Source organism: Anopheles coustani, chromosome 2 (genome assembly GCF_943734705.1).
Source record: "Anopheles coustani chromosome 2, idAnoCousDA_361_x.2, whole genome shotgun sequence".
Taxonomy (NCBI): domain Eukaryota; kingdom Metazoa; phylum Arthropoda; class Insecta; order Diptera; family Culicidae; genus Anopheles; species Anopheles coustani.
Genome location: NC_071289.1, coordinates 62,685,154 through 62,706,949, shown reverse-complemented (window position 1 = coordinate 62,706,949; position 21,796 = coordinate 62,685,154). Strand labels below are relative to the sequence as shown.

The 21,796-nt window shown below is 41.8% G+C and overlaps 1 protein-coding gene across 2 annotated transcripts in view; it reads left to right on the top strand.

Annotated features, from left to right (window-relative positions):
- Positions 1-21,796, top strand: part of LOC131266301 (calsyntenin-1) — a 97,643-nt gene that overhangs the window by 45,663 nt on the left and 30,184 nt on the right. For both annotated transcript variants that reach the window (XM_058268758.1, XM_058268757.1), the window contains exons 3-5: positions 12,354-12,493; positions 19,461-19,579; positions 20,477-20,552. In XM_058268758.1, coding sequence (XP_058124741.1) covers positions 12,354-12,493; positions 19,461-19,579; positions 20,477-20,552 — 335 coding nt within the window. The remainder of the gene's footprint in view (positions 1-12,353; positions 12,494-19,460; positions 19,580-20,476; positions 20,553-21,796) is intronic.

Here is a 21,796-nt window from a genome sequence, read left to right as displayed (position 1 = left end):
GTCCATACCTTCACCACCACCACGTCACACTGGCTCCGCTCATTCCGAAAAGGCCGCAATTTCCTTTTTGACAAACGAACGCAAACGAATCCCACCACGGCTCGTCCAAATGCTTCGTCTTTGCTGGACGACCCGTCTTGGTTTTGAATGCGCGCGGGTTGAAAAGGGAGGTTAGGTGGGAGGTGGAAAAATCAATAGTTTTACTCCACGACTCCCTTGTCCTTCTGGCCGAGCGGGGGAAAAAGACTTGACCCGCAACTAACCGAACCGAGGTCCGGCGGTAGTATCCGGTATAATTCCCCATTAGAAACGGACCATGGTCGTTGGTGTTTGGCAGTGTGAACGTTCGACAGGCACCGAAACACTATTCTATTGGCCACTCAAACCACGTTGACCCGCATCGATGGGAACCAACAACGGGGCGCGAGGGGTGGCCGCCAGGGCCGTCCTAATGTTTTTAGGCTTAAGCTGTTTTATCCCTTACGTCTGTGCTTCTGTTTGGGACTGCCCGAGTTCACGGCAAATCGCTGCTAGGAACGTGCGGCGGTACTGCGTTGCCCGAACACAGTGTATGAATTTCCACCAAATCTTTCCGAGACCCATTTTCACCACCACCATCACCGTCGTGCCGTGTTTTCCTTACATTCACTAACGACCTTTGTGTGTCCCGCTCGGTCCAAAATAATGATTCCGTTACATTTTATATCCTCCGCGTGTTTTTTTTCCTAGACTTTCCTAGACATCCATTTTCTAGTAGAAAATTGTTGGGCCAACGCGCTTCCACACGGATCCATTTCCGAGTAAAGCGATATGTTCGTTGTTTTTTTCATGATCGTTCCCCTGGCGGCTTCCAAACTGAACCAACGTGTGACGTAAATGTACGTTCGTTTTTGTTATCGGAAAAAGCGAATCGCCAGTGCGCCATGGATGAAATAATTTATGTTCATCACTGACGAGAACGAAAATGACTAGCTCACTGAGCTTTTGCGAAGTTTTATGAAACCAATCGGGATTCACTTCAACGGATGGGGTAGGTTTGTTGTGAGTCCTTCTTCCGGAAGGAAAATGGCGGTGACGACGGTGCGGTTGGGTCGCGCGAAAACAGTTGATACCAGCGATTTCTTAACTTTATGCTAGTGTGTGTAAAGAGGAACTAAAATATACTTATTTATCGCGGTTCGTTTTACTAGCCGTACACACCGCCGCTATTGACTCATAGATTCCGTCCACTTCCCAGCAGTTGTTTGTCACGGAACCAATGGAATAGAAAATTATCTCCGTAACAAGAACACCATTTATGATGGTCGAAATAGAATGTGTTTTAGTATGCTTTTGATCAACTTTCGGTTTGTGCCAAACCAAGGTTAGTCAGATAAAAATGTGAAAAAATATGTCATGTAATCTTATTACAGTGTTCTCCTTTATCCTGTTATTTAAGCAATTGGAGCGTAACTTTTCCACAGGCACATATGCTATTTCGATTTTGATATCTGGAAAACGGTTGAATATTTTTGCAAAAAAAAGGCTTTTCTTAACATTGAAAGCTACATCTAAAACAAAAATTTCAGATTTTTCTGTTCAACCCGTTCCGAGCACGAACTTGATTATCCCTAGAACTACAATGCTTTATAGGGGTCATTTTGACCCTGATTTGTAACACGCTATAATTCCACTCTTTTTCATTTTTCATTTTTTTTTCAAATTTACCCCTACAAAGCATTCGAACAAGATTCCAAAGCATTATTTTCTTGTGTTAAATCGATGTGTCAAAGGTTATCGAAGTTAGTTTTTTTGAACAGTTAATAAATTCCATCCTTACCCACATTATACCAACTAAGTCAAACACTCTCAATAAAACTGCACCATTCAGCATTTCTGTTCGCTTCTAGAAGCGCCATTTGAGAATATTTTATTCGAATGCGAAAAGAGTGTTTGCTTTGCATTTCATTCCATTAAAAAGAGTGCAGCCCCAGATGCAAACCGCGCACATAAACTCCAAAGGCGTGGTTCACCGGCAGCGAATCTCGGGAAAACTCAAATCTTGAAGATAACGAAACGAAAAAATTGTCATCACTCTCTAGTGCATCATTTGGAGAGGTGCACATTTATTTTTAGATTCTTTCTTGAACAGAGCGCCCAGCGGCCGTGTGCACGGACGGACGCGATGCAGTGGCCCAAAGGAACGGGAAAAACTATTTAATGCTTCGCTGAGAGGCAGCTTTCGGTGCGACAGATAACAGCCAGATGGGGACTGGGCGCGCGCGACTGTGTTGAAATCAGGTTGTTTACATACTAAACTCATTTATCTTGCTTCCAATTCTCCTTAGCCGGCGAAATGGATGAGATTTCACGCTTTTCCTCCCTTCCACCACAAGGTGCTGGCTGGGCTTGAGTGTGACATCGGGGTTTGTTTTGCTTAGCCTTCACCCTTTCGGCACCCGCTCCGGGAACGAACGGTTGTTCGTCTTTGCTACACTGTATCTTCTCTGCTGGCTTCTTAGAGCGTGGCACCTTTAAATGCTTCCTGCTAGTCGTCATGGCGCTGGAAAAATATTGTCATCACACTGTTGTTTGTTTATTTGTGTATCGGTATGGTACGGTAATTGCAACTGGTTTCCGTTATCATCTGGCCGGGTGGAGTAAATGCAACAACAAGTGTTCAAAAACATACCCTAGGTGACATGTACGGTATCGGGGGACTGATAGTTAGAACCAAGAAAACAGATAAAAGAATGCAGTTTGGCCATTATCTTTTTTTGTGTGCACCTTGTTGGGGGCCGACCTTCGTTTTTAAGATAAATCATCTGATTTTCTTTCAACAATCTTGTTTAACCGTAAGAATTATCTCGCCATGGGCGAAATTGTTTAGAAATATTTTTTATTTAAACCAATCAAGATTCTGAAAATAAATATACCAACATTTTATGCTTTGCAGTATCAATGCGACAAGAAAATAAAGTTTTCCAGAAATGGCAAAACAATCTACACCGGTTCCATAAACTCAGGTATTGCCATTGAATTCTATTTTGGAAGTAGGTATTATATTGAGCTGAGGTACCAACTTTTGAAATATCGTACTTATTTGTATTTGTATTTTTGAAATAGTGCATAATGGTTGTCTCTTGCTGGAAGTAAAATGACAAATAAGATAACTTTGGATAATTGGTCCTAAGATGTTTTTGTCTCAATATTTGTTTGTATCCGTACTTCCTGTAAAATTCCTGTACTATCAATACACTCTGGAATAAAAACGTATTTCAACGGCAGGAATTAGATTCGATTTGAAAATGTTAATCCTAAATACATAAAAAAATGCCAAGCCAGAAGTAAAACAATTGATGCGTTTGGCGTAAAAGAATTGGCAAGATTCACCAACTAAGTGCTAAGACTATCAAAATATGTCAGCTCTACGGGATTTTTAACTTTAAATAACTAAAGTTCTTTCTTTGTCGAATGTTTGCTCCAAAACTGTCTACCATTGACAACACCGACCCATTGCGCCAACGTCGTTCGGGACGGAAGCGACCCGCCGAGATTTCGGATCGTAAAAAACAACATCAATTTCATTTAAAGGACATGAGAATAGAACACCATTAAATCGCATTACCGTTCCCGTGTTTCATGGTGCACGTACCCTTGGAGCGCGGAGGGTTGTGCAACTTTCACAAAAATAAAATAAAATATCAGTACCACCGCGTATGAAAAGGGCGCTAGGGTGTGAAAGATTTCCACCGCTGCCACAAACCCCCATCTCCAATCCATCGCTCGCTCACCACAATCGTACGTGGAGGAAAATGTCGGCGGAGATATAATTTAGCTGCACGCCCTGCCGCACAGGAACCAGCGTGAAGGGCGGATATTGACATAATATAAAACATAATGTAATACAACCATTCCATTTTATGTGCCACCGGGTGTGTGTGTGTGTGCTGGAAGTTTTGCGACCCACGAACCGGAAACCATGGCCCGAGGAAAACCTTCGCAAGGATGGGCCGAGCAAGAACGGAGTGTGCCACACAGCGTTTACTCACTTTTTACACACGTCGCCGAGGAACTTTTTGCGGACTCGTCAAACCGAAAATCTGTCTCATAAAGAAAAAAACAGCAAAAATGGGTGAGATGGAGTTTTGTTCCCCTTCCGGATTGCCCACCCACCCGGTTCCGCTCGCTTTCAGCATGCAAAAGAAAAATTCATCCCGCGTCATTGTCAGTGTGGAAGTGGTGTAACAAAACTCTCGCACGAGAAATATGAGTATAGAATCATACCACAGCGAAATGATCGCTGAGGAGAGAGGTATTGAAGGGAAATGGGGCACCAGTGCTTTTCGCACGGACAACGGAGCAACCCCCGAAACGGTTACAATAGCTTGCAACAACGAAAACACCCCCAAAAGTACAAAGGTTTACGTCGATGAGTGAAAAACGTAACAAAAAAAAAACGCCACAAGAACGCAACCGGAGGAAACGTTGGGAATGATGGAGGACAGATGATCCCTCAAGGGTCTCTACTGAAAACTGATGTGAATGTTCTGTCGGATGAACGTACTTCCCCGGGCCAGGGCTTTTTTTGTGGGGCACTGTGTGTTCACCATTGGAAGCCGAACAATGACGCTACCCGAAAGCGAAAGACATAAAAACTGGAGAGAAATCACGAAAATCTCGTTCGAATTTTTGCATGCCACATTAACTATCGTGAAAGAAAAGCTGGAGAATGTGTTTTTTTTACTCCCGGAGCGCACACTGTCGAACTAAAATGGGAATATTTCTGCCACACCAGAGGAAAGCAGACGTGCAAGATGACTAATGTTGTGAAATATTGGAAGTGGAACAGGTTGAACACTGTTTCATATATTTCCCTTTGAAGGTTCCGTTGTCATCATCATGATAATTAAAATGTCCGTCCTTCATATTCGGTCTTTAAGGCGAACTGTAGCTGTCATTTTTTGTTGTCATTTGTTGTCATATTCATTCGTCGTTATGTTTTTCAATTTGTTGTTGTTTGATCTACGGTTAATTTTCCCTGTCATTTTCTATTTTTTTAGGTTAAATATATATTTCATTCTCCATTCTCGTACATTGTAATTATTTTTGGGTAGCAATGAATATTAACATAAATATACTATTTTTTTTTTTTGAATTTTGCATGTTTCAAAATTACTAGGGGTTTCCTCCGATGTGGTAACATACATTACAATATTTCCCACGATAACGTAATATTTGTTGTGTTGTGATTACTTTTTTGATGCAACAGTGTAGGAAAACCCTGCAGCTGTAGCGTATAGCGCGACCGGTTGTTTTTTTGTTTTGTAATATTGCACGCCTTCACCCAACGTATTATTTTCACTTCGGGATGGGAGAAGCAACTCCCTTTCCTCCAGCCTGGGTACGTTTTGCGGAGGGAAATACAATTTATGCAAAGCATTAGAGTGGGGATTATGTATGTAAAACGATTGTGCAAAGCTCCCATTGCTGCGAAGCGTTGCGAGTCCCTGTTTTCCGCTTGGTTCCCTCTTTTTTTCGTTCGTTTGTCAACAAGCAAAGCCCATATTCACGGTCGAGCCGATGTGTGTTGGGAAAGGATATCCTCGCCAAATATTGCTGCCAACCCGTTGCCCTCCTATACGAGCTCGATCGCGGAGGTGGTCGGTGCCGTTAGCGGGATGATGGAAGATGATTTTTCACGACCTACATGACGATGACGACACGGCAGCGACAGTGAAGCGTCTCAATTGGTCTAGCCCACAAACTTTACGCGGTCTGGCTGGGCAACGTTAAGAGGACTTTCTTCTCAAGGGTTTCAAGCATCGACGGAACTGCTGCGATCTTCTATTTACATAAACGCTTAGAGAAGAGCAACCTCGCAGACTTTTGAGCCGTTTTGAATGGGTTCTCCTCTCCTCTGGCTCGCCAAACCTCGTGCTCTTGCCATCGCGGGCAGGGGCTGAAGTTCGTCTTAGACGTTCTCGACCTAACGCCTTTGCCGGGCCGCCGGCATGTGTCTAAGGAGATGGAAAAATGGGCTTTTACGTTAGAATCTAAAAAAACGCATACAAACCCTTCTACAAGATATGCAACACTGAAGTGTCGGGTGCTGCATAGCTGCCCGCCAGACCCCGGGGGGGGGGTTATCGTGAGTGTATCATATTTTAAGCTGAATTTTATTATTCATCGCCATGGTCGGCCCTTAGCTAATGTGGCTGACACTGATTTGAATAAATGCAATCATGGCACGGCGTGTTGTTCGCTGATTTTCTTTCTTTTTTTTTTTTGCTCGTGATGGATGCGCTCGAAAATGCAATCTAGAAATTTTTTCTAACGAAAGTTAGAATCTCGAGATTTGAACATAAATAGTTTCGCTGATGCGTGGTTCACACGAACCGCATCCTTTTCAAAATATTGTGAATCCGTCGGTGCGTATAGTGACTGTTTTATGGATAGTTCAGACCACGGGTCGGCATACGTATTAATTTTCTTACATATTTTGAGCACTTTTTAATCAATTATCTTTCATACGTTACATTTCAAATAATTTATTTTATTAATTTAAAAATCGTATTGTTATTTACGTACAGTTATTAAATAATGCTCTGTAGCGAAAATTTTTGAGCATTGCGATTTTTTTCTTGAGTTCGGCTATTGTGTCAGCGCAAAGCGTACGCGGGATTCCTGACGAGATTCACGAGGCTGTGTAGTATAATGTTCGTCCTAGTCAAAATACGTTTAGTGAAAATTCGATTAAATAGTATACAAAGTATAAGGTGTAAGTAAGTATACGAGAAACTTGATTAGTATTGGTTTGCAGATAATGTTTAAAAACATGTATGGTATCGTTGGAAAAGCTGACAGGAATTGAAATTCTTTTGTAAGTTCAACTGAATTTTAATTAAAGCCCAAACAGCCGCTGCTTTATATTGACGTTGTAACTAGTACTAGCAACACTTTTGAATCATGTTATGTAAAATACACTATTTTTCACTTTATCATCTTCTACCTCTTCGTGCCAAACGCTCTAACAAAACCCAGTTTGACAGAAAATAACTAAAATTGGTTTTGTTTTAGCGGTTCATGTAATCCTTGCGTTTAGCTTTCAATTTAATCGGCATAGTGTTTATTTATCGGCTATGCACATTTGTTGTAGATTACAACCGAAACCAACAGCTACATCATCAATGTTCCGATGAGTTCTTACTCCCGTTATTTAATTCTATACAAATGACTGCTAATTATCTCTGACAGCTCTCTAATCAACCGCACTGCTGTATCCATCCTATGAGAATGCATTCTAAGCCGCGCCCTTTAATGATTCATCCGGGTTTAATGCTCTCCTTTTAGTTGATAATCACTGCGAGCGGTTGGTGCGGGATCGGTTTCTAACTCCGAACATTTGCCGCCTGCCAGGCATTGATTTATGTCACCCAAAAAAGCAAAATAGACCAGAGGCGCGATTAATGGTGACCCATTTGGCCGCGAAGGTATCGCTCTCCTATAAGTTTTTGTGTTCGCCTCATCTACACATTACGTCAAATGTAAAAGATCTGATTCAGATTTTCAGACCGCCAGGGAAAAACCGGCACCAAAAATATCGTCCAACGCATTCTCGGTCGTTTTCTGCATTGGACTCTGTTTTTTCATCTCTGTCGTTTGTCTCGCCACGTTGAATCACCTTAACGAGGGAAAGTATCTTCTCGCCCTCGAAATAACTTCCGATGAACGAATGATCCCAGAACGCTGTCATCGTCGTCGGTTGTGCCGCGGGCGTTCCGGTGAAATTCATTTGCTTTTCATCAACACCCACGCGCACGCACCAACGCGCGAAAGAAAGACCCACCGCCGGGAGGAAATGGGTGTGGAGACAACCAATGGGACATCCGTGGATCGACGACCTCCGATAGGATTTGTTTTTCTTTATTATTGTGGTTTTCACCCCCCGTCCAACAGCTTGTTTTCCCGGTTTCAAGTTATTTTTTAACCGTCCCGTGTGTTTTTGTTTTTGGTTTTGGTTGCCGTTATTTATTTTTGGGTCATCAGTCTGTTTCAAACCGTTTTTACTCGATTTTCTACGACATGTTGCATTGGTTGCATAGCGAAACTCGCGTTTGTGTATTTTATGTTTTATAAATGTTTGAAACAGTCTTAGATCCGCGTAATGCCCCTCTGCATCGTTTTAATAAGTTAATGTGAGGCAATATGCCCCACTAAAGTGGATTCCTTTTCTTTCTTGCAATCTATTCAAGAAAAATAATCCAAATTTGCACAGATCGATTCGCTAGCCTCCCCCACTAAAAAACGACATTAAAACCTCACATTGTTATTAAAATGATGATTTTTAAGAGCACTTTTTACCACGAATAATTTAATATTGTGGGGCAAAATGGTTAATTGATATTTGTTGGGTATTTACAATTGCAACACAAGGTCCATACTATGTCAAGGCATCTAGTTAATGGATGTGCTTCCAACTCCGAATAAAAATTGTATGTTTTGGAATGAGTTTTACGTCACATAGATGTATTTCAATATGAAACATCGATAATGAACCATGTGTGCTTTGTGGATGTAGAATATCTACATCTTTGAGTTAATTTAGTTGGAACAACATCATATTGAATAGGTTTGGTTTGGAGTATTTTCCTTGTCATTTAGATGTTCCTTGTCTTGATGAAGATGTTTTCATTGTTTGTCAAAATGTAAGAATAATCAATCAAATTATTTTCGACATTCGTTAAGCAACGTAGTGAGGTACTGGATCAATATACGCTCGATTGCAAGATTTTATTTTAATTTTTAACCTTTTATAGCTTAAACTTAATCGTAGGGTAATTTTAAATGATTTCGGGCATAATTTTCTTTATTTCATTTGCTCTTTTCACCTTGGGGCATTTTCCCACATTTTCCCCTACATCGTATTTCTTTGGCGAGGTGATGATTTTGGGTTTTGTTTTACGATAATGTTGCTATCGGAGGTTCAGAGAATGCTTCTATGAATGTAGAATATTCATTACAACCGAGCGTGATTTAATTATACATTTTCAAGAATTCTATTAATAGCTAGCTTTCGCATAGCAAACCAATCATTAAAATTCGATAAGAATTCGTTGTTCTTATTCAATGAAATCAAAAATAAGATTCATCGGAGTTTAAATGTTTTTAAGAGAATGTCTTACAAAACTGATTTGAGCCAAACCAGCTATAAACAAATAGCCTGAGTCATCAAGTGTGTTACGGTGACACTTTTCGTTTTCGGTAACGTTTTTTTCCGCACTGCACGTGTCCACTTTTCCCTTTATCTTCTGTCAGCACTTTTACGGCTGTCATCCCCGGTACGTCGACACCTAGCGGCTGGTGGTCGTCGAGCCTCGGAGAAGCGCATGCAGTTGGGGCGGTTCTTCGATTTTCCGCCTCTTCCACACCTCCCCTCACTCCTCCCGGTGTCGTATATCGGCCGGGTAATTAAGGGGCGAAAACTTTAACCGTACCCCGGAGCGCCATCGTCTTGAAACGGAAAACTGCCCACAAACGGATGCCACACTTTTCTGTTTGCTGTTGTTTGCCGAACCTAAGAAGGTGCTAAGCTGGGGATTTTATTTTACGCCCCAAGGTGTGTGTTGGTTTGGTGCGGCCAAACGGATCGGCAAAACGCCGGCAAAAGAACGAGAAAATAAGTTTATCGGAATTGGAAATCCGGATCCGAGTTTTTTTTTTTTCAACTAACCTAGCTAAATGAGCAGAGTGCAATCGGCGGCCCCATTGGATATGCTGACCAACAGTGCAAGTAATCTGTTTTAATTCCCGGCTAAAGTACAACCTTCCTTCACCGTACCTTCCTAGAGATGTTTTTCCGTATGCTGCAATTTTCTTGCAGCTCCTGTACGTGTTCCAATTGTTTCGTCCTTTTTGTTGCGTGCTTTGAAAAACAACCGTAGCTGTTCTTTTTTCGTATCAAAACCAATACTTACCAGATGTACCGCTTTTCCGCGTTGAATGGAAATTTCTAACGTGCTCGAGATGTGCGGATAAAATACCATTTGGAGCAATTAAATTCCTGCATTTCCCTTGACGAGTGCGAGAATTGTAAAGGACCTGTCTGCCCACCGTTGGGGTACGCGTCGTCCGATTTCCCGTCGGAGAAATACCGTCCCCTGCTCAGTCGAGCGTGCTATTGTGGTAGAAAATTACGCTACGGGTTGAACGGGAAAGGACGCTTCGCCCATGGCCAACCACCGGACGGCGCAAACAGAAAGAAAAACTCGCTTCCCATCAAACCCCCCAGCCAAAGTTTTTCGACATTCGTTTCCAATGTGTACTTATCTTCGACGTACGCCACACGTCCGTACGGGGTTTTCCCCGAGGTTGATCCAAGATTTAGCAATTTATTCTCTGGTTCGATTTTCTCTCAACGTTCTTCTCGAACGTTCAAGCCCTTCGGGGATCGTACGAAAGGGTCGTCCCTTTTGTGGCTTTCGCTCTGCCAACGCACACAGCCCGAACCGGGGATGAGGAAGGAATTTTCTTTGCGAAAATCGGATTCCAAACCCTCGCAACGGACGTGCGACCGGCCGATGCGGCCCGAACGGGGGGCGGGAAAAGTGCAAGTTAAGCTCCGTTTTGTAAGGATTTATGCTGTGTTTTATTCGTTTGATTGATTTATTCGTTGGTTTTTCACAATAAACCCGGGCAAGTATTGGCAAGCAATTCCGGTAAGCATTTTCCTCGAAAAGGGCTCTTTGGTTACATCTGAAAGTGGTGTAAACGAGCGACTTCGATGATCGGTTCCCTTTGAACTGTTGTCTTTATGCTTTTAACGTTAGTTGTTGTATACTAGAATATTACGTTTTATTTTGGCATCATTGCATAAATGTATTTTACAAACTCTCACAATCAGCTTGTATTGCAAAGCAAAAATGAAAAAGTCAGGCATGATCAAATTCAGCCAATTTTAAAATTAGCTTTATCCAATTCAAGCAAACAACCATCATTGCCTTCAAACCTTGCGGTTACCTGTGAGAAAGTGTTGAAGCCATGCGTATAACAAACTAATCACTTTACACCAGCTTCGAATTTCTGCCCACCGGCGATAGGGCAGGGCTTCCACCGGGGACGCGTTTCGATTGCAAACGGAATGCAATAGTAATCATCACCCTGTCGAAACCGACGACGGAGTAAATAAATGTTGCATGGGCAGCGCAAATATGATACATTTTGGCCTCTGTGCACCCGCTTATTTGCTCCCGTACGAAGGAAAGTTGCGGTGCGCGCCCAACGTGTGCGCCACCTCAATCGGGGTTGGGGTTTTTCCGTACTGCAGAAACCGGTGCTTCGTAAACGTCGCCACGTTGCAGCTAACGCTCGGTGGCGCGGCAGGAAAATCGACACACCGTCAGCTTTCAATTACGATGGGAAAATATTTGTGGTCGTATAATGAATATCGATAACAAACCCCCAATGCCGCCAACCCATCGCAGAATAGCCCGCATTCGCATGGTTGTGGGCGGGAAAGAAAGGAGCACGATGACATCGATGGTGGAAAATCTATTTCCCCCATGCTGCAATCCAACGGTGACCTACTGAATGGATTGGCTGGGTGAAAAGTCGTTGCTTAGAAGCGCATTCGATTTGACCGTTGTTTGTTCGTCGGTACGGTCGTGCACCATTCGTTGTTTATATCTAGATTTTCCACGAACTTCGGATCACTCGTTATCCCCCATGGATTTTGGAATGGGGAACTATAATTATACGTGAGCTTAGTGACATATTATGGTAGAAATATGATACTTTCGGTGATGTAATTTTGTGATTTGATTAGCTTAAAAGATAGATCCGAAACTAACACTTTGAAAGAGTAATGTTTTTGGATTTCTACAGCTTTTATTTTTCACTATATATTTATTTTTGGTGCCACAACATGTTAGAGCTCATCTCAGATAGCTATCAAGTATGATAGCCATGGTAGACAAAGTTGGTAAAGCTGGTAAATCAACATTGTTGCTTGTTCAATTCATCAGGTTCATTTGACAGGTGTCAAGTGACCGCGTTATTAGTATTTTCCGTCATATAAAACAAACCAATAAATATGTTAACAAACCCGTGTGAGATAAATAATACTCTAAGTTTTTTGAAAATAATAAAAAAAATTTGTTCTTTCTATCGTTTTTTAATGTGTACTTTAATAGATGTCAAACCTATCGTAGCTAAATCAACTGAAGCAAACTGTTCTCGACAATATCGTCTTGAATCGCTGCCTTAAATTTGATTACCAAAATTCGGGTGCTCTCGACGCTTCCAACATGAAACAGGCTCGGGCCATAACTTATGGTGAAAATTATCGATCGTTTTTCTTCTACATTTCGTTGCAGAGCGTGTCCTGGAAACATCGTACCATGGTTTGATCAAGGAAAACGAAACGTTCGTCGAGATAACGCCGCTGATCAAAGTCGACGAATCTAAAATCTGTGGATTCCACATAATCAAAAAGAACAAGGAGATACCATTTCAGGTAGGTTTTGGATTGATTTTCTTTATATATGTTGTTTTGAGTTTTGATGTGTGTCCTTTTGCCCTCTTTCCCTTTTGAATTTGGTGATCTAAACCGATGCGTAAATGCTTAAGGATTCAATTTAAGCACAATGTTTCTTATCGATGAAATTTAGATTTTCTTTTGGGATGCTTTTTGAACCTTAGTATCCGATATCTTTGCATAAGATTTCCTTTATGATATTTGATTATCTGCTCTTTTCATCATCGGAAAACACCAATTGTGTACAATCATTGGACCATGAATTAAATATCCGAGTTACTTTGAACCAGTGAAGCATCGAAAAAGCAGAAGCTGTGCTCCTGATTGGTGAATTGTCGAACCCCTCCCCTTTCCTTCCTCTTCCTTTCCAAAAGCACTCGTATCGTGTATCCTTGTCAGTTGCAATTCTATCGTTTTGGTCGTCGATAACGAAGTGATTCACTTCACTTCAGTCCAGTGAGCATTCAAGCGATACTTTGTGGGGCAAACTGTGCAAAACTAACACGGGCCGTTTCTTCCCTACACGCTGCGAATGGTCGTCGTACGTGGTTTTGCGAAACTTTTCGTTTCGGTCTGGTCCACTGTGTCCGGTGTAGTGGCTCTGGTTGCTTCTGCAGTCCAGTCGGCGAAAGAAGAGTGTCGAGTAACTTAAGCCAATACGGCCATATATCAACTCGCTTGTCCTCGTTCCCAACGCGAGCACAATCGGTTTCCTTTTGCCAACGCAAAGGCTAGCAGATACAGAAAGGAAATTACTTTTGTTTTTTTGGTTTTTCAATTTTTTTCTTTCCATCGATTTTTATTTCTGTCATCTGAGAAGTCACGTTATGACATTTTTTTAAAGCTTTGAAAGAGAAGATTCTCTTTTATGTTCTCTTCTGTATTGTATTTGTTTCGTTTATGAACCGTCAAATTGAACATCGTTACAATTTTAAGGGAAGTCAAAATAATCTAGCAAAGCAGCCTTCGGTCCTTCTCTTATGTCCTCATCATTGCATTTACTTGTTTCTACTTGGACCTTGATAAGCTTTCAACAAATACTTGAGCTTGAAGCATGGTCCAAAATTACACTGGAAAGACGTAAACCAAATTGTTTGAATCGCTTTCTCGCAGCGTGTACTGAGCAGTCTACCATTAACATGATTGCTCAGCTTTAACGAACCTCTCACAGCCACACGAACAAGGGACGAAGTTTTCGTATCGGTATATTCGAAATTCTAAGCATGGTATTCCATTCCAGGAAACGGGACCTAGTAATTAACGTAAATGAATATTCCTTGATGTTCGTAATTAGAGGGACGGACAGCTTTGTTCCGTCGTTTGTTTTTTCTAACCGTGTACAGTGTGTTGCTGTGTTACAGATTTTTCTTTCCCAAAGCTTTACCTTACATCATGATGAACTGTTTTCAAATTATGTTTACGCTTTACCAGGAGTATGCAAAACGTGTAGCTTTATGAGTATATTGCACCCTTGGCCGGTGAAACACGTGCTGCTGTACATCACCTTGGTGGAAATCGTAGTGCCGATGTTGCTACAGGAAACCATGCAGCCCACGAAACGGTGACAGAAATTTTCCCGAGGCTCTATGGCGGAAAAGCCCAACGTAGCCGTACGGTTGCTTTATCGTTTTAACATGAGCGTGTTGCTCTTGGACACATAGAGTTAGGTGGAATTTCCGGAACGCTCCCGTAAAGGATCCGCGCGATTAGAGTAAAGCTTTTCATGTTCCCAATGGAAATAGTCGGATCTTTTTCTGGTAGGAGTTGTTTTTTTTTTCTTTTTTGGGTTGCCCGGCTTATTCGACATAGTTTAAATTGGTTTTTAATTTAACTTGAAATAAGGATTAACAACTTGGAGTTTCGTGTTGCTGGACCTTTTTCGTTCTTTTTTTTCTACTTTTATTTGAGCTTATTTTCAATTCATTACTTATAGATTATTTGGTACGTGAAGTTAATTCAAATTAATCAAATAGAACAAGGAAAACAATACACTTTCAGGGGGATGCTCCAAAAATTCCATAATTTAAACTTAATTTGATTTTTTTCAGAACCGTATCCTTTAAAATAAAGGAAAATATTTAAAATTCTGCCATACTTTGGGTTTTCAAACAATATACTACAATACAATACTATACTATACATTAATAACAATATACTTTTAGTAAAACTAAAGTAAATAGATCGACCATAACCACCAAACACGTCCTAGAAAGACTTCATTTTTCATGACACACAGAACCTAAACGCACAAGATAAATAAAAATCGACTTTGACCCACTTTGAATGCTCTCGTCATCGGGGTCGTACATCCCAGTACACCTCCTTTCCAGTACCTTTGCCTCGTCACCGAGTTACGCTGTGAGAAGCCGACCCTTGTCGCCGATGTTTGCTTAGGATATGAAAAATGGGCACCGGGTGCCGGTTGGTCGCGCGGTTGCCGAATAATTTATGGCACCACGGGCCAGCAGCCCCCCGAACGGGCTGCTGGAAATTCGTTCGTTCGGCCGGGCGGAAAATGTCCACCTCCAAGAAAAGCGACGCGGCGGGGGGGTGGCAAGCAAGACGGATGACACGAAAATGTGGAAACCGATTATGAGCACCGCATCGTTATCCTGTGGCGATGGTTGCAAATGGCGTTCGCCGCCCCGTTGGAGGTGGGCAGTCCGCAGATTATTGCTGCATGTGCTGCCGCTTCCGTAGCAACACTTTTCCTTCGACGACAATCGCCAAACCTGGTGTGCTGTCGGCTGCTTTCGCAAGCGGAAGCTGCCGACCGGTTGCGTTGCTACCGTGTTAGTTAATTTAACGAGCAAAAGGGGAATCTACATCCGGAACCACACTGGCACTACTGTACTGTGCGCGGTCTGTTTCTCTTTCAACAATTTTCCACAAGCTCCAGCTTTGCATGCCGCGGTATCGATTTGAAAACGCCCGTTAGTAGCAGGCCAGAAGTAGAATTATTATTGCATTTAATGAACAATTAACGAAGCGATCCGTAGTGTGGACTTGCATCGAAAGCAGCTTTTCCAGCAGTGGTTATTGGCCGGAGCTTGCTTTTTATGGCAAGACAAGCGCCCCGGTTCATAAGAACCGCATTAGTTCAACCACTAAGCGAGCTGAGAAAATAGTTCCTTTGAGCTTAGTTTTGCGTTCCAAAAGCATGATGTGCTGATAACTAATACAAAGCAAAGAAAAATATCTTCTGAACATAGATCCCGAACACTGCAAAAGTAAAAGCGTTCAACAATGAGCTGTGTCCACTATATTGGTTTTTGTTTACCACATCAATTAGGTAAAAACCAGAGTGTGGTTCATTTCAAGTGTTTTATGTTTTTTATGAAGAAAATGAAACCATGTCCGGTCTTCAGCTCATGGAGTTTGAATATTCCAATGCTTGTATTTTGCGTTTCCCAAAAACAGGTTTGAATTTCAACTAAAAAGTAGCGAGCGTATAGAACAAAATCATGCATCTGGCTTTCTGTTTTATGTTCGTCGGCTCATGAGGCAAAACTGTTTTATGAAAGCTTGAATAATGCAAGCGACAATTAATTAATTATACATTCGTTGGCTTTTTAATGCTGAAGAGCGCCCTGCTGGTGGGTAAAATGAGAGCACCATCCGCTGGAAAATTGGTGTGCTGCATGTGTGCCTTGTCACTCAGCGGTATAATATTCTTCTTCACTCTGAACCCCGTTGAAATAACGCCCGAGGGGGAAGGTCATAAATAGCAACTTTGTATTTTGTTTTCTTACCGGTAGCGATGCTCCTAAAGCCATGTGACATGCGATCACTTTTTAAAATTTGTATTCGGAAATGCTTAGCGTTGTTAGCAATTAATTTTCAACCCATCATTTGATTTTCAACTTGGAATTGATCGATAACGACACGAACATTCATCCGAGTGATGGTTTCTTGATTAATTTAATTATCTAGCTGTTCGACGCTGTTTGTCAAATTTCCTTTGGATTTTGATACCACATTTTTAGTATTAATTTCATAGCCCTTTTTTATTTTAATTATTTTTGAAAACAAGGAATGCAAAAAATTCAACATTTATTTTTAAATTGCATTTCAGTAAGATGTTTTTTCATATGAACAAAATTAATCTTTTGCATGTGAACAAAAATTCTTCCAATAAAAGATACTCAATTTGCTAACAGTCTAGCCCCGACCCCACAGCGTAGATTAGTGTCACGTCCTTTCCAGTGGTGTCCCATTAACTCCCGAAAATCAATCCGACAGTTTCCATTAAATTTTCCACCGCTCGATACGCCATCCCGTGACAAACTTCGTCTCGACTTCTTGGAAACTATTTCCATTTAATTGCTTTTCAACTTATTGGATCCCATTTAGAGCACATATATTTAAGTGCCGGTACAGGTGGGACAAATGATTCAAGACGCCCAAATCCCCACCCCGCCCACCACCCCTTCTGTATGCTTCCTCGTTTTCTTCGTACATTTTTCTTCTTATGGCATTGCTACTAGCACGGAAAATCCCTACGAAATACCGAAAGACTTTTCCGAAACCGGCAGTCTTACAACGGTCCCAAAATCACCCCAACCGGCTGTGTCGGGTTAGGTGGGCAGGGATTGGGTTTGACGTTTGCGTTCGCCCTCTATTTTGACAGTGATGCAACCAGCATAATGTGTGTGTGTGCGTTTGGTGCCCGTAATCGACCGTCGAGCGAAATGGAAAAGGGTACGACTTACAGCATCTCTCCCTTTTTTCGGAACCACGTCGCCCAGTTTCCCAGGCTGTGTGTATGTGTGTGCTGCAAAAGAGAAAGAATATCAATTTATTTTTAATCGCCTCCGAATCATCTTGCACCGCGCCACCTGTCGTGACGTGAATTCAAATAACTAATGGATTTGTTTCCATCGGGGGCGATGGGAGAGAAATCCGGGATGATTTGGAAACAAAAATATCCCCCCCACAGTCCTCCTGATTCTCTCGCTTTTGAGCATCATACCTACCGCCCCATAACCAATATAAAAACAACAACTGCATCAGAACGTGTAACAACGCAGATAGCGAACGCACGGGTGGCAGAGAGACATTCGTTGGGATGCGAACGCCGGGAACGTTGGGTCGTCGTTGGATTCCATCAGGCTCGGATGTAATATGCTTCTCTCGGGGCCATGTCTGGTGCCAACCGGTGCCGACGCGACACATGCCAGCGAGATTTGGTTGACATTTTCTGCTCCATTTCGGGAAGAATGTCGGAGTTTTGGGTGGGCGGGGGATGATTGTTTCATTTTTGTTTTTGGTTTTTCTTTTCGGTTTCTCAAACCACACGGAAATGCTAATGCAATCATCGAACCACAGCTTGCGTTGGATGGAAGGGAATGGGACGTGGAAATGCATGACCATTAAAAGAGAATCCCTTCTGTCAAATTGAATAACACTTGAATCATGTGATTTGCATATTATATTTTCAAATCTTTTCAGTTTTCGTTTGAATTGAACGTTTAATCCTCATAGCTTTCAACGTGCCTTCTGAACTTCTTCTGGAAAATGTGGGTTACCTTATGGTTCTAGTGACACACAGTTAAACTATCGGTGTGCGAAAACTCAAATAAAAAATGTTGATCTTTTCAAAATCAATCAAAAATTATGATCAATAACCTTGATCGTGTATGTATAAGAGTTATGTATAAGAGCAGATCGCTTATATGATGATAGGATATGAAAAGAGCAAATCAGATCATAAAAAACTATTTCATCTTTCTTTACATTCACCTCAGTTATAATTTTGTCTAATCCTAAATTCAAGTCAGACCCGCTTGCATATTTATGTCGATATGTTTTTAAAAGCTTTTTAATCAACAGACTTTCCTCTACAAATTCACTCCAATTTATGTATTTTAAGATAGAAGCATTCAAAACTAATTTTCTTTTGTAAGATTTCCCATTTTGTTAAATCAAAAATAAAAATAGGCCGACGTTTTATCTTTGTTTCTAATCGAATCGCACATAAATTATAGAAATGTCTTTCCATTACGCTACTTTGCTTGTCTGATTGACCATTTGGCTGTTGGCTCCTGCTGATTCCGGTGCCAAAAATTGGCCATTTAAGCAAATCGTTCCTCGACGTTACCGGAACAGACCAGCAAACCGTCGTGGCGAAAAAGAAGGTGTCTCTCTCGCTCGTTTCCAACCGGATGCACACTTTATTCAAGTACCAATTTATCATGAGAAATAATTTTGCCGAAAAAAAGGTCCATCCACGCAACCGCTCGTTCATTATGCTTCTTCCACTTGACGTCGATACGCGCATTCCGTGCAAACAAGCGAAGTTCAATACAAGCGAGCGGCTTTTGAGCATGTAAAATCATAAATAACACGATGCAAACAACACAATGGGAAATATCTCCAATTAACAGATGGATGAATCCGTTTTTACTTTTCGTTTTTGTTCGTCGTAATATTTGCATGTACGGCATCTGAGAAAACAAAAAATGAATTTATGATCCGCCGAATGCAATGATGCGTATGGTGTTTGTGTCTTTCGCAGCAATTATTGTTGTTTCATCGATTTGTTTTCCCACCCGTCCGACCGATAAACACGGTCGAAATATCCACGATGCATCATTTTTACCATTATTCAATGCGTCGTGTATTTAAGCCTATTGTGTTGTAAATTAACGTGTTTGTATGTCCCTTACGGCCATTGCAATGTTAAGCTGCATTTTCTTTTACTGTTTTTGCTCATCGTTATGCAAGTGTTCTGTGAAGTTTCACTGTTGAATTCCCTATTACTGTTGCTGTCTACAAAATGCTTCGTTTTCCAACGGATTTGTTCTATCCTCCAGCAATTTGGACACACATTGCCAACGTTTTGCGGAGTGAAATTGTTCTTTCCTTTACAGCATGATCTTCACAATAAAGTACTTTATCGGTCCATTCCATTCATTCTTCTCCTTTCTTTTTTATTCCGTTTCAGATTGAACTAGTCAACGAGCTTGGTATCTTGAAAGCAAAAAAGACACTGAATTGCGAGAAGCGGAAAAACTACAAGTTTGATATAACTGCTGTTTTCTGCGATGGATCGCATTCGAAGAGGTAAGATTTCTTGTCGTTAAATAATAAAATAGAATCGTCGAGAGCATTCTTCTGTTTTTAGCCAGGTTTGACAGGAAGAAGCTGAACATTTTGTTAGCATTTCACATTCACTTTCAGTAAAAACTTTTTTACAAAATTGTAGAATCAATGAAAGTTGCTCGTAGAATGCAAAATCAATGCGAATTTTCTTACCAAGAAGATAGAAAAAAACGTATAACTAGGAAGTTAATGTGAGTTGTACTGTGTTTGAATACTGAGTACTTAGTTGCAATGAAATGGAAGTGCGATGGATTTGCTACTTCAGCAACAACTCTCCGAGTTCCACATGGCTTCGTACAATCAATAGAAACTGTGGAAAGCTCTGATGTAATGAGAAGCGTCCTTCATTTGAACAAATTACATACTTTACGCACTGCGCACTCGCTGCAATCAATTTAATGAGAAATAGGCAACAGAAGTTGTTGCTCGAAAAGATCAGCATATTTTGCGTTTCGATTTGTCTAAGCTTCTGCGTCCGGCCATTTCCTCCCGACCGCCGGCGCCTTCCGACTGCAAATCACTCGAGCTTATTAGGCTCAGATGAAAAAGTTTATCTGACAGGCAAACGATGGTGTTGCTCCATTGCCTCCATTGCTTCTCATCGCTCATACGCCATCCTACTCCGCCCCGCTCTTCCATGCGTGCCCATCACTCACCTCTAATTTTCAAAGTTTTTTACCCTCCCACACTCACCACACAACGCTCATTCCAATACCGCCACCATACTTATCCTGCGCCTCCTCTCAATCAAGCGGGAGGAAAAGAAAGATGGCGATCCTCATTACCAGTGTGGTTTTCTTATCTTTATTTATGGTGCGCTCACTGTGTTTCATTCTTCCCTCTTTTTTCCCTTTCCAGCGCGAGCGTTCACATTTCCGTGATTGACATTAATGAATATTCGCCAACATTCCTTCAGCCTTCGTACGTCACCGAGGTAAGTTTTCTGTCCCCTATCGGGCGCCATCTTCTCGATTGCTCGTCGTCGTTTAGAAGCTCTAGCTCATCATATGTGACCGTATACGACCCGGCTAAATATGTTTCAAAATTAATAGTGACAGACTGAGGCTTAGAGCGAACCGTAATTACAAGAGAACTTTTATTATTTTGAACTCCCCCCGCAAAATTCTGACATCGACCGGAGCATACCAAAAACGACACTAGCACTTTAACCGACAACGAGCAATGTTTATTCAAGCCAGATAGTTACATCTACCGCTACTCGCATGTTCGCACGCTTGCGGGCGCGTCGTGCAATTGGATTAGACCGTCGAAGTGGCTGAAAGTTTCTTAATATTCATCATCCATCTTCCGCTACGTGAATGAGCTCCGTTCCACCCACCAGGCGCCTCCATGCTTCGGTGGAAGTAGATTAGTTTTTGCTCCATTTTTCTTCCCCCTGCGTGGATAAAAACAGAATTCACCGAAATACGCTTCTCGCACTGTTGGATAAATGTCTGCAAAGCAGGCAAAAGTTGTGCCGTAGTGATCGAGACGACTGCCTGGCTGGGAGGACGAAGTAAAAATGTGGCTCCGTCAATGGAGTCGCCCGACGTTTTTCGTTTGCCTTAGCTTAGACGGTGAAGCCGCTGCTTCCACCGGGAGAGTCGGTAACGCAATTTTCGATAATGTCGTTCGGCACACCGAGCACACTACAGTTCAGTGACCGGAAAGGGCTCCGGAATGTCCTTCGGGTTGGCCGTTCTTCTATTTCACATCATCTATTTTCTTCTATGTCACTTCATCTTGAGCATGACTGGCGACCGGTGGCACTTCACCACGACGCGTCGTTCACCCGGTCGCACCCGGATCGTAATTAATTCAATGTGTCGGTATTGATTTTTTCTTTGTTACACAAATGGTTGGCATCAAAACGCAGGAGCGTGAATCAAAAGGTCCTGGTACATACTTACCCCAGGTGCGTTGTGGTCACCGGAAAGTATTTTTGATTGATTAGCAACCAGGTGGAAACTGAGGAATGTCAGGCATGAATTTGAAGGTCTTAATAAAAGTGTACATAAAAGGGAAAGGAAAAGTTACAATGATTTCAAAATATCATCTCCCCGTTTTCCCCTTTCCCCAATATACCATATTCCTCTATCCTTTTTTCATCGATCTGTGCTGGAGACGCCACAGTTCATATATTTTCTATTTATTTTTCCATATTTCTAAATTGTGAAC